The 13,197-nt window shown below is 41.5% G+C and overlaps 1 protein-coding gene across 2 annotated transcripts; it reads right to left on the minus strand.

The window, feature by feature from the left end:
- Window positions 1-2,934: 2,934 nt before the first annotated feature.
- Window positions 2,935-10,652, minus strand: SOD2 (superoxide dismutase 2). Of its 2 annotated transcripts, none has more exons than XM_053938671.1 (5): window positions 10,546-10,652; window positions 9,185-9,387; window positions 5,576-5,692; window positions 4,809-4,988; window positions 2,935-3,448 (listed from the first exon to the last, which is right to left on the minus strand). In XM_053938671.1, the coding sequence occupies exons 1-5, from the start codon at window positions 10,572-10,574 to the stop codon at window positions 3,303-3,305; spliced, it is 675 nt and encodes a 224-aa protein (XP_053794646.1). In that variant the 5' UTR covers window positions 10,575-10,652; the 3' UTR covers window positions 2,935-3,302. The 2 variants fall into 2 exon arrangements, with proteins under 2 accessions (XP_053794646.1, XP_053794648.1); XM_053938673.1 differs by lacking the exon at window positions 10,546-10,652 and adding an exon at window positions 10,278-10,301.
- Between the last annotated feature and the right edge of the window lie 2,545 nt (window positions 10,653-13,197).

A 13,197-nucleotide genomic window follows, 5' to 3' on the forward strand; every position in this document is an offset into this window, starting at 1 on the left:
CAGCCAGGTTCCTAACTCTTGGAAATTCAACTCAGAAGCCCAAGGCAGCGGAGTAAGACAGACAGACACTCCCACCTAGTGGGGAAGGCACAGCTCTGGGCCTCTGGGACTGGAGCTGCTTCAGCTCTGCAGACTCACACACTCCTACCACAGAACCCTTTGCTTTTTGAATCAACAAGATTAACAGCTATGACGAAACATCAGAGTATTACTTCTAATTATTAAGCAGAAGAAAAAGGCAGGTTAAGCCTACTAAGTTACCAGTACTTTTATCTCTTCAGTATTAGACATGACTGCAAACACAACTCTTTTACTTTATAGTAGTGTAATGAATAACTTTTGCAAGGTCAATCCAACAGGCATGTAAAATATTAGCAGAATGCCACAGAGGCATTTTAAACCTACTTTGCTACCTAGAGAGAACTAAATTCTTGAATGCAAAATAAAGACAAGTAAGTCTTCAGTAAATAAAGAGGCTTTAATGTCTAGGAGAGCATACCAGCTCACAAGTTGTGTCACTATCAGCATTTTCTGGAAACAGTTTAGAGGTTTATTACTTTGGGGTTTTTTTAACACATACTGTAGATAAAGGTAAAATAAAAAAATTGTAAGGTGGCAATTAGAAGCTGGAGGGAAAAAGCCTCTCTGATGTATTTCCATTTCTGCATGTTCAGTAAAGACACCCTGCTTCCCAGCAGGATGAAGGTGCCATCCTGAGGGCTCACTGGGGCTGGCCCTAGCAACACCCCCATGGCCTGCCACGGGGGCTGGCAGAAAGGCTGCAAGAGTTTGGTTTGGCTGGCCTTGAATTACTTTAATCTGTTCTGGTACAGAACGAGATACACACACTTTGTGATTCATATTAGCCTTCAAATGTCTTTTTATGGGTGAGCAGAAGTCACAAACATGCACTGCCATTTACCAGCAGCGTACTGCCCTTTTAGACCCAACCGCATGTTTCTGAAAAACATTCAGCCACCAAAATCTGCAATGTGCAAACCAAAGTCTCTGTGTGCACCTGCAAGTATTTATTATGGGATCACCCTGATGCACCCTGTTCTTTCAGCCCATGACACATTATCATTTCCCAGGATTTGGGTTAAGTACTGCACTTTGTTGCCCTCTTGAAAATTATTCCAAGTTTTTATTTTAACATAATGTGACCTACGCACAAATTAACTGTGTCTACAAACACGGCACCTTCATCAGCGACATGAATAAGCCCTGGGGTCTGTCAGGATGCAATTTTGCAGCTCTTGTTTGGTCCAGGTCAAAGACTAATCCAGCACTGAAATTTGCGAACTCATTGCTCCTGTCACGCAGATCAAGTCTGCAAATAATCCCATGCTCATTGATGATACTCTGCACAGTTCAGGTTGGAGATGACTTAACACACACAGCTATTTTTACCACTGGGGTTAGGAATAGATAGAACAAACTGTTAATTTCATGTTTGACTAAAGGGTCTCAGACTTGTCCACAGAGGGCATTTCATATCAGCTGTAGGGCTTTCCCTTCCTGTTTCTCTGTTCATGTAAGGAGAGACAGACCTGCCCACCTCCACAGCAACCACAGTAACACTAAGTGCTACTTCTCAGCAGCAATTCTGAGTTTACTGCCTAACACAGATCAGAAAGAGGTCTATGCACTTTCACTGCCCAGTCAACAGCTTTTGCTAGCACACTTGATAAATTACAGGCACATACTCCACTTCATAGTGCCACAAGAACCACTTTTTCCAGATTTCACAGCAGTATGGAACTAAGACAGTTTAAGCAAGCTGTTACTTCAAATGAACAGGTAAGAAATCTTTGTCCTTTCTGGTGAACCAGTTGTCCACCAGAACATGCATTAAATACTTTTCACTGCTTCACTGTCCCTACTATTTGCCTTCAACAGTTACTAAGTTCTCATCTTCCTATTCCTTTTTGTACAGAGCTGAGGACTTTGCACATTCAGACCTAGACAGGACACAAGGTAGCGGGACTGACTCACCAGCTGACTGGAAGCAGATGAGTGAACTTTTTCTTAATCTGGTGCACAGCAGAAACTGAGCATTACCAGCATGTGCTGGGTCTCAAACTACTGCCTTTAGAGCCTCAGCAAATGTTGGCTGTGACTGAGGAGCCCTTAGTAGTTTAAAGCCTTACCACCTGGAGCTAACTTAAGCTTCCTCCATAGCTTAAGCACTCCTCTCCAGAGCACCAGTCTACAGGCATATCTACCTCCTGTTCCTTTGGAGTGTGCAGTACCAGGATGTCTGGCACACACATTACGGCACTCGCCAACAAAGCCCTGCCTCAGCAGTCACTCACATTGAGCAGCACTCCACCAGTTTGTTTTTCATCTCTGCTATGTGGTACTTCACTGTATGGAATAAGGAACAGAAAAAACTCCAGTTTCCTTCAGCATGGTAAGCACAACATACAACTATCTGAAGACCATGGGCACCACACAGGTTACTTCCTCCCTGCTTCAAGCATCAAGTTTGTTACTACTGCTTCAGCAACATGGCTGTGCAGAGACAACTCATACTTGATATATACATGCAATCAGTCCCTTTAGTTAAAGGATGGTCTAAGACATACCTGAACTGTTAGTATGAAATGAGTATCACATGCTGTCATTCAGGCCCTATGTGAACAATTTGCCTGAGCCAGTACTGTAATCTCTGCCCAAAGTGATGCTTCCAACGTTTGTGCATCAGTGTAATACAAAGACCTCACATAAGAAATGCAGGAAGGAGTGGGGATGACTGAAGACAGTCAATTCAGGCAGGCACAGCAGCACCTATTTCCCTTTCATTTATCTTTTCAACCTCTATGAAAGCTCTGCAGCCTTAATACAACAAATAACAGGCATTTTTCTCTTCCAACTGTTTCAAAATCAAGTAATTATACCAGATATTACTAAAAATGAGTCTCTTGTAGACAGTTATAGAAGATTCTTCTTTTGAGTTTTATTTCTTAATAGTAACAGTAGCACATATTTCCACTTAGGTATTTTAGTGCAACAAGGAAATCCATTAAGCTTCAGCAAGGTGACCTATGTTTCTATATGCAATGGAACAGATTAAAGTGCCTCCCTTTGTTGCACAACAGTTTAAAGCTTCAGAACTCTAAGTAAATACCTTTCACAGAATTAAACAAGCAGACACTTTGCTTGATTATGAAATGCTTTTGTTGGATGAGTGAAGTGCTTTCTGCGGTAGAACAATTCATTTGTAAGCCACAGGCACTACTACAAGAGTGGTATCAGAGTAGAACTGGTGACATTTCAGTAGTCTGTGCAAGAATTCCACTCTACTTTTTGCAAGTTGCATATCTTGAAGATACATTCTCCCAGTTGATCACATTCCAGATGGCTTTCAAATAATCAGGTCGAACATTTTTATATTGAAGATAATAAGCATGTTCCCATACGTCAATGCCTAACAAAGGAATGAGACCTGTAGAAAAAAGAGGATAAATTTTGTAAATGTATGAAAACACACTTTACATGTAAAGTTTTATATTGCATCTTCAAGTTGTACCCAGTTTTTGAGTCTTAATCTGCAGGAAGACAAAGAGCTCTGCAGCACACTGGTCCTTAATGCAATATTTTACAAAACTGTGCTCATACACACACACACACACTGCATAAACTCAAAAGCACTCGTTAGGGTAAACACACCTATAAATATTCTGGAACTGTCTTGAAGACATACTCGAAACCAGATGAAGTCATTTTTGAAAGGTTTCTATCTTTTACACACATATACAAGCACTTTCATGAAAAAATTATGTTATAAAGGTTTCTTGCTATGCCAGCTTCCTTCCAATACTTTAATTACAGGCTATCTGTTAAATGCCTAATTACCTCCTTGCTTTTTTGCTATAATACCCTTGTCACTGAATTTTTAATGGTAAATTTTCACAGGAGGGAGGGTGGAATTCACCCCCATTATAATCTATGTCCCTATACTAAATCTATAGTTTATTTTCACCCTACTGATAGGCAATACACAGTCTGCTGGCAATACATGAAATTCCTTGCCATTCTCTATGAATTCTGCAGAACATGTTTTAAAGGTATCTGCAAAATAATTTGGACAAACTAACACTACAGGCAGATTCTTACTGGTCATGAGCTCTTCTCTCTATGACAGGTGTCCAGCCTGCCACTACCACTTCCATGTCTCTCTAAGGAAGTAAGAGTATCTTGGAAAGAGACCACTGCCAGTACTATGCTGCTTGTCCAGCTGTAACACTTAACCACATCATAGACTAATTTGGTTGACACTCATTATAAAGGAAGGGCAAAATTACTCTTATAAAGGAAGCAAATTATAAGGCTCCATTTTAAACTCAGCCTAGATAGGAACAAGAGTTATGATGTTCATCTTCCCCTCTCCTGTTGTCTGGCCCCCTCTGACAGTGCTGTGAATAGCTCCTCTGCCAGAGAAAAAAAAATCTGAAGGCAAGAGGCTTAATGTTGCTTGATATGTGCAAGTTATTCCAGTTACTCAGAATTCCAAGGAAGCTGAAGCTAAAATATTCTGCAAGCAAAAAGCACTTTCACAATATGACACATCTATCTTCCTTTGGACTAGAAGGACACTTAATCCTTCTGCTCTTCACAGTTTTTAAGTCCTGCTTTACAAACGCTGCTCTAAAAACTGAGTTTTCACTTCTGCTAGAAGAGACATTTGGTTTTTCAATCTATTTATCCATCCATTTCTTCTCAACATTGTCCACAAACCACTTTTCAGATGTCATACACTTGCCTATCAAATCTACAGAAGCAGAGGGGAAGGAAATAAACTTGACCTGTTGTTCCTTGCAAAGGGTCTTGATTTGCACAAGCTGCTATCTGTAGGCGCCCCTGCTCCTTGTTATAGCCAAGCCACCCCCAGCCTGATCCTTGAACACCAACTGATACAGCTGTCAGCTTCTCCTTGAAGTTTGCAAAGGAACCAAAGTCACGCTTGATGGCTTCCATCAATTCTCCTTTAACAGAAAAAAAGCACAGAAAGATCACAGACCTCAATCAAAACCTCCCAAGTTTATCACAACAGCTTTTTTAAGATCTGTATTAAAGGGCCTTTACCTTCAATTGCAGGTCACTTTAGGTAATCAGTACTCCATCCTCCCCAAGGGGATTCCTTCCTTTAGGCTTTAACTACTAAACTATCCCTATCCAAACTGGAGTGTAACTCCAGCTACTAGGCTGAGTGGGTCTGCAGCACATTTCTTCCCTTTCTGTGAACCGAGTACATATGGCAATTTAATTAGCATGGCTTTGTACAACTCTTATGAAGGTGGCAAGGGTATATACAGCAGTAGCCAGGTATTTTGCAGTGTATACATAATCAGCTCTAGAAATTAAAAATACTTTGTACATTACTCATTTTTTATCCTTTTGGCTTACGTCCAACCCCCCCCCAAATACCTCAGAATTTTAGTAATTGTCAGACAGAAAGGTGAATTAACTCTGAAAAAGAAAGATCCTTTAGACTCCTTCAAAGAGAGAAGAGATCATCAATTCTACCTGTTAATTAAAACTAATGTAATAAACCACTGTAACATGCACTAACCTTTAGGTTCCCCTCCTCCATTAGGAGAAAGGTTTGTCCAGAAGATGGTGTGATTGATATGACCCCCACCATTGAACTTCAGTGCAGGTTGAAGTGACACCTGAGTTGTAACATCACCTAAGGATACAGAAAATAAAAATACATAAATAAAAACATTATCATCACCACAACAGGCAGTACGTTTCTACTAGGCCTCCACTGATATCCAGAATCTTTCTACAACATCTACCTTACAAATGGAAAACATAAGGTTTGTACTATTATGCACGTTTTAGACAGTCACAGACAAACTCTATTGAAGATTTATTATCTTTGACCTTTTTTTATGCTGTAATAAGTGATCTGCAATATTGCAACTATCAGGCAGCCCATACTACACAATTGAGACCTACTGCCATTCTACAGCAGAATAAAGCAACAAGGACAGCCAGAACTTTTTGAGGGCCCAGCACATGTAAATTTGCAAACTATGCATTTTTAAACTTCTTAAAACAATTTACAGGGCAAACAGCTTCTGCTTGAGAAAAGTCATTAAGTACAGTGAGCACATACACAAAATGTTCTTCTCCTTCCTTTTGTTTCATTTCGGGTTTTTTTGGAGGGAGGTACTCACAGAAAAGTGATCCAAATCATTTACTACACATGACAGAATTCTGCACCTAAAACCAAGATCAAACAGCTCTGTACTTCCTCTCCCTCCACAAAATGCTGTATTCCTTGAAGAATTCACTGGTGCTTTGTGTCTCTGAACAGTGTTGCACCACTTCAATACAAGTCTTTTCATTACTATTTTGGCTTTTAAAAACACTGAAGCATTTCAAACGTTTTTAAAGCTTTTTCCACCACTCCAATACATTCTTTAGTAAGGAATCAGTGGGAGACCTGTTTTCTCCTGTTTTACTCTCAGGACTGAGTGGTAGAAATTTTCTGAGTCACTTCAACAACACAGACATGAAGACAATCCTCAAAGAAGTAGTAAACCTCAAAGCAGTAGCAGATCTGTACTAAGGTTTTAATTCAGGATTTTATGTTCTCAGCATTTCCTCACAACCTTCATAGAGGGGTACAGCACTGAAACAAAGCATCCAATGCTTCGTTTGGAAAAACATTATTTGCTGGATTTAGGTATCAGGTTAAGGAGAAGTCTCTCATGGCCACTCAGATGGCATCTTTGAGACATTTGCCCTGAATTTTGCATGCCTTAATGACACTTCAAAGTTCATCCAGAGCATACAATATATAGCAAGCCAGAAATCAAAAAGTAACTTAGAAAGCCTTTAATGTGTTCATAACTCTTTATTCCACCATTCCTTAGAAGAAGCCACTCCTCAGCATCACTAGAAACCAGAGATGGCATTTCACCATTGTCCTTAAACAGTATTTGTGCTGCTGAACTTTGCATTGGAAAAAAGAAGGCCATTGAAAAGGGGTAACTTGCCCTCAAGCTACAGCAAAAGTATACTGGAATTTATTGGTATAGAATTCATGGACAATTCAGTAAACCAAGACAAGAAGCTCAAAGGTGCTCAAGAGAGCAGTCAGCTCAGTTTCTCAGCTTAAGTCATTTGTTTCCTTGTAAGAGTGCAATCATAGGTCACACACATGATGGTCAAAGAAGAGCAAACTATGGTAGGAACAAGTTTTCAATGAAAATAAGATTCAAGTTAATATCCTAATATCCTTCAATTAGCAAATCTTACACATTTTGATGGGCCAGTGCCAGGACCAGATTATGTTGAAACAAAGTCCTGCACTGTCACAGAAATGTAAATTAATTTTCAAATGAACTGACAATGTAAGCCAACAGGATTACATTTTTTTAGTTTTCTACGCAAAAATAGATTAATGAAGAACATGGTAAAGATAATCTGAAGAGAATACTTTACTTTCTGCTGCTGAACAAGAGACATTGACAAAGTTCTGCTGTCCAGAAAAGTTATTAGTGATCAGATGTGCTATGTAACCCAACACTGATACACAGCCCAGGAGGATTTTTGACTGTGCTCAGTTTTAGTATGAAAAAATAACGACAATACTGACAGAATGAGGTGGCATTCAGACTTTGCCCCAGTCTTAGAATCTTTTCTAATGAGGGTGAAAATACTGCACATGGTATACTGAGATACCAATTAGGAAAAAACCAAATTTGATTGCTTTGGTGTGAATAACCACAACCAATAAGTAATCCATTTGGAAAATAATCTCTGCAGAATCCTTAAGGAAAATTTAATTTCTACCTCTAAGTACAAAACATTTCAACAGCAAGTGATGAGATGCTATCAAAAGCTGTAATTCCTAAAAAATAACTCAAAGGATCCACAACACTGCAGATGCTTCTGATAACCAGGAATTCTGCCTCCACTAGTGGCTGAAGCTTTTTTTATTTAACAGCATCAGTAACAGAAGCAGCAGACACACTATCTTCTTATACTTCAGGCTCCCTCCCCGTTGTGTTTGCACTAATTACATCTCCAGAATACACCTTTCCTGGATCTGCTACTGGCAGGGAAAGGCAGCAGTCAGTCCTGATCACCTGATTCTTAATCGAATCTCATTAGTTCATTAATTCAGACTGTAAAAGTTATTTTTAGGTTCACTGAGGTAATTGAAAAGCCCCATTCTCTATTCAAATACACTGGCAATTAATTATCAAGGGACACGTGGTTCAGGTTTACTCAGGTATCAGCAATTCTCACTTTCACCCAAGTCCAAGCAGTTAAATTCCACTGTGAAGCCACCTGGCAAGCAGACAGAAGTGAGTCTATACAGTAATTATTTCTCTGAGATAAACTGATACCTTTTAAGAAGATCATCACAACAGCAAAAAAAAAAAACCCAGAAAATATTCCACCTTCTTAAAAAGAATACATGTTATTTCACACACCTTTATCAGTCCAACTGAAAGACTCGAAGTTTGGAAAAAACACATCTCATGTTTCAACGTAGCTCTGCTACACCTGTGAAGTTTTTCCAAAAGGCAGTGTATCTCAAATTTTGGGATCGTAACAAAAAATTCCATGATGGTTTCCTGCGTATTTTCGTGTCTCACATGGGCCTGTCACCTACAAAACCCCTAAATTTGACCCAGTGATATAAGCAACACCCAAATTCAGGTCTCTGCACTGTGTGTTGTATACATTAACAGCATGTTTGTCTTACCTCAACTTGTAGGCAACCGAGATTATTTACCAAGACTGAGCAGAGCATCTGATGTGAAAACTAACAAAGCATGCAAACTTCACTTTATCTAACTTTGCTAATAACCTTTTATTGCAAACTACTTGTTCAGCAAAATGACTGCAATTTCCTACTGCCTCAATCTTTGTTCAGTTCAAGTTACTAATGGAGTATGGACTAAATCCATAACAATCAATAAATCTTCTCGTTTTACAGCACTACAAAGAACAAAATTCATGCTTTTTACTTACATTTGATTTCCAATTATCAGCACCACTGAAGCTACAATAAAAGATTTTCCCCTAACAATATTGCAATGACATAATCCAAAACTTTTAAAAGAATATATCTCACTTCTTTTTTTATTTTGCTCTTCTGTATCATCTACACCAATTAGCTTCCATCTCACCTGCAGACTGCGGAGATACAAACCTTTTGCCAGTGCCTCTTTGTACTTCTCCTCGACAACGTTCAGGTTGTTCACGTAGGTGGCATGATGCTTGCTGTGGTGCAGCTGCATGATCTCTGCATTAATATGAGGTTCCAGAGCACCATAGTCATATGGCAAATCAGGAAGAGTGTGCTTTTGCCTAGAAACCAAGCACCCCAAGGGTGCTACCAACTTGGCACTGCTTCTAGAAAACAAAAAAAAAAAAAAAAATAGAAGGAAGTAGTCTTACTCAGTAAAATTTGGGCTTTACCAGTGAAATAGACTGCATACACACCTATTCTGATCAGCTGCTTTAAGTACCTAGGGTGATATCTTAAGCAAAGAAATCAAATTTCCATTTCTCAAGAGTTTAAAGCAAACATGCTTTGCAGCTTAACTGCAAAGATGAATTCACACAAAGGTCACATATACAGGGCTATGCACTGTGAAGCTGTTGCTTCTCAAACTGAGCCTCCAGGCCACCGCAAAGACTCATGTATCCTCCCAAGCACGCACGTGAGGGAAAAGCAGGAATAGCAATGAAAAGCCAGTAGTAACCTGATGACATTCAAAGCTTCACCTAATCTTTACTGATTAAAAACAGAAGCAAAGATGTCGCCTAAGCGTCCTTCCCTCGCTATCGACAAGGTCCGTGCACTGGGAAGTAAAGACGCTAAAAAACCTGCACAGTCACCGGGTTCCCTGGACTGAATCTCTCCAGCATTCGCATGGACATGTGTTTCCCTATGCCCACAGGGGGTACCGGGAAACCACAGGGGGCGTCACAGCCGCGATGCCCGGCACAGACACCGCGCAGGCTGTGTTACCCTTCCCCATTTTAACACCTCGCACTTGTCATGCGACACGACAAAGGCCACGACGAGAGGAGAATCGCCGGGCCGGCAGGACGGTCAGCTCTGAGGCCCGCCGTCGTACTGCTGGTGACCTTGACATAAGCCAGGGACACACCGCGAGCAAAGCCCTCGGGACCCTGAAGAGCGGTCGAGTGCCGCGACCCCGGCCAGCAAAACCAAGAGGGTCTGGCAGCACCGTGTCAGGGCACCAGAGTTCCTCGGCGGACGGCGCGGGCAGAACCTGAAAGCGCTCAAGGACGACCGCCGGGAGCCCCCGCAAGGGCAGCGCCGACCCGGCGGGGCAGCCGGCAGCAGCGCGACCTCCCTGCGCGCGAAATGGCGGGGGACAGACACGGAGGGGCGAGAAGACGACCCTCCCGCCCCCTACTCCCCCGCTCCCGCCGTCCCGTCCCCGGCTCGGCGGCGGAGGGCGAGGGCGGTGCGGCCGCCGCCTGCCGGAGCGGGGCTCTGCCCAGCCCCGCCGTTCCCCGGCGCGGCGCGGCTCTCACCTGCTCGCGGCGGCAAAGCGGCACAACATGGCGGCGTCTGCAGCCGGGCGCGACTGTCACGGCGCAGCCGCGGCCCGCCCGCCCTGCGCCCCAGCCGCGAGGGCTGAGCCCGGCCGAGCCGCAGGGGACACACCCCGCGCTCACCGCCGGCCTTCGAACTCTTGGCAATGGGTGTAGCTCGTCCTTATGAGCGGAACGGCTCTAGAATCGTTATCGTAAAACTCAGGCCCGCCGTAGTTCCAGCCGAGGCAAGGCTGCCTCAGCGCCCCGACGAAACAGATAAAATGCCGCCCGGTGCCTGTGTCCCCGACCGGATACTCTGCACGGCAGAGTTGGGCTTTGAAAGCCTGCCGCGCAATGACACGGTTCTGGCAGCATAGTGACGGTGCCGGCAGCACTAACGCTACCGTTTCAGCCTTTTTGTCTGCGACTTGCTTTTGTTGGTTCATTGCTGGTGTTTTACCCATTTTTTGGGCATCTTGTTTTCCCCAAACACGTGCTTTCCTGCACGTAGCAATTCAGCGGCCTCTGTTGCTCATGAAAATCCTTTACCCAATTTAATGCAAATGAGTCCAAAGACCCATTAAAAACTGGCTCTCCAGCGAGGTCAGGGAGAAGCTCATCCCTCACAGTTAGGAGGCATTCTGCAGATAAGACAAGCATTAGGTAAAATTTAAATTGTACGGAATTAATCTCTGCTACCACAAAACCTTTCGTTCTTCATACTTTGTCTTTCTGAATAAATACATATAGCCTTAAGATCTTAAAGCACCCACATTTACCAGACTATAAAAATTCAAATGACAAAAATTCAGTGGGGGCTAAGCCTGAACAATTTTGTTGAGAATAAATAACCTCATCTTGCCAGTTGTGAAGAACTCCACCTGGAAAGACCCACAAAGGGAATCCCAGCCCCCTGGAAGACACAGTGCTTCCATCCCTCACTTCTCCAGGCATCCAAGAAAAGGACAGTAACTTAGTTTCTCTGATGAGCCAGCGGTGCTCTTGCGGGAATCTGAGCAGTGAGAATAGCCGCTTTAGCAGCAGCTAAGATATAAGGCAAATTGTCCAAAATCAGCAAGTTGTGTCTTCATCCCCGACTACTGAAAATATATTCAGCAAGATATATACATTATATCTAATTTTAAAGAGGAATATATTGTATGTATTGGATCAATAAAATGTCATTTTTTGTTAAAACAAACCAACTACATTCAGGATTATTAAGTGTCATAATACAGGCACCAACAGCCAGGCAAAACCAGGAATATTTTGTAATTAGTATTTGCATATGCAGTATTACACTGCAGTTCACTAATGCTCGTAGCAAGTGTTATATGAAAGCACATCAATTATATAATTATATTAATTTAATTATTAAGTGGCACAGTTCCTGGGTTGCTTTCATTTCGGGGGGGGGGGAAATCACACAAAGCACCCCAGCCTGCTTATTTAGAAGACAACCTCTAAGCAGAGGATGACAAAGGGAATGGCTTGTCTTACACCATTTTTTTCCCAAAAAGTTAACTTAAAGTCTGATGGTATAATTTGTATTTCTGATTTTTTTTTTTTTTACTATTTAAAAGCAACATACCACTCTTGAGAAAATAAAAGCCTCTTGTAAAGATAGTTTTAGAAGTCATGAATGTCCTGTAATATTTGACTGGTTTAAGTAAAAAGTCATCACCACCTGAGAGCTATGCCTTTTAATGACCACAGATGTCCTCACAAGGCTTTTTATCATCTGATCACATGAAGCCTGATTACTATATTGTGTTATCAGCATTTGAAGCTTCTTACAAAATACAGCATTTTACCATGTACAGGATCCAGGATGTACATATATCTACATGCTACATAAGCAAGCAATATGATGTTAAGATCAAATAAATTCATCATCATCAGGGACTTCTGTGATATAAAAATTCCTTTGGGTGCCAGATGCCAGTACCATTTTTGTATAGGTGTTTGTCACTCCCTTTCATGCATTCAACTGCCATTTGTTCAGGCAATAAGGCCTGAAGAAACAATCAAAAAGCAACAAGATATCACAATGGAATTTATACTTCCAGTGACCACTACCAAGTGATTTTAGAACACTGATGTGAATCCTACGAAATTAAAATAGCAGTGGTGCTAGCTATGGACTAGCATGTTTCTAATACAGACAAGCATACCTGGTAGCATTTTAATTACATCCATTTGTCTTGGACAATATTACTACAGATACTAATTTATGCCACTTAAAAATGCTACCACAGAAGCCCTTCTATAAGAACTTGCTGTAACTGTAAATTTAAACAAAGTCAAGTGTGCTCTAGAACTTTTGAGCAATTCTCCTTTCAAACAAGTCTGCTTCCACAGTGAATTCCAAAGCACTTAAGGTATTTGTTATTACTTTAGTAGCTACATATGCATACATTTTATTAGTCATCTGGTAATTACAAGACTCATAGGTAGAAAAATGTTTAAACTGGACTTAAGTCCACCCTAAAATACACCACTAAGTACTTTTGTCTTACCTTGAACAGTGCTTTTTCATCTTCTTGCTCATGTGCTACCAACATCAAACTAGCAGAGGGAAAATAAACACCAGAATTCCAGGTTCTGAAATTCACAGCTCATTGCTACTGAGCAATAAAAGTATGTTTA

The sequence above is a fragment of the Vidua chalybeata genome, chromosome 3 (assembly GCF_026979565.1).
Source record: "Vidua chalybeata isolate OUT-0048 chromosome 3, bVidCha1 merged haplotype, whole genome shotgun sequence".
In the NCBI taxonomy this organism is placed as follows: domain Eukaryota; kingdom Metazoa; phylum Chordata; class Aves; order Passeriformes; family Viduidae; genus Vidua; species Vidua chalybeata.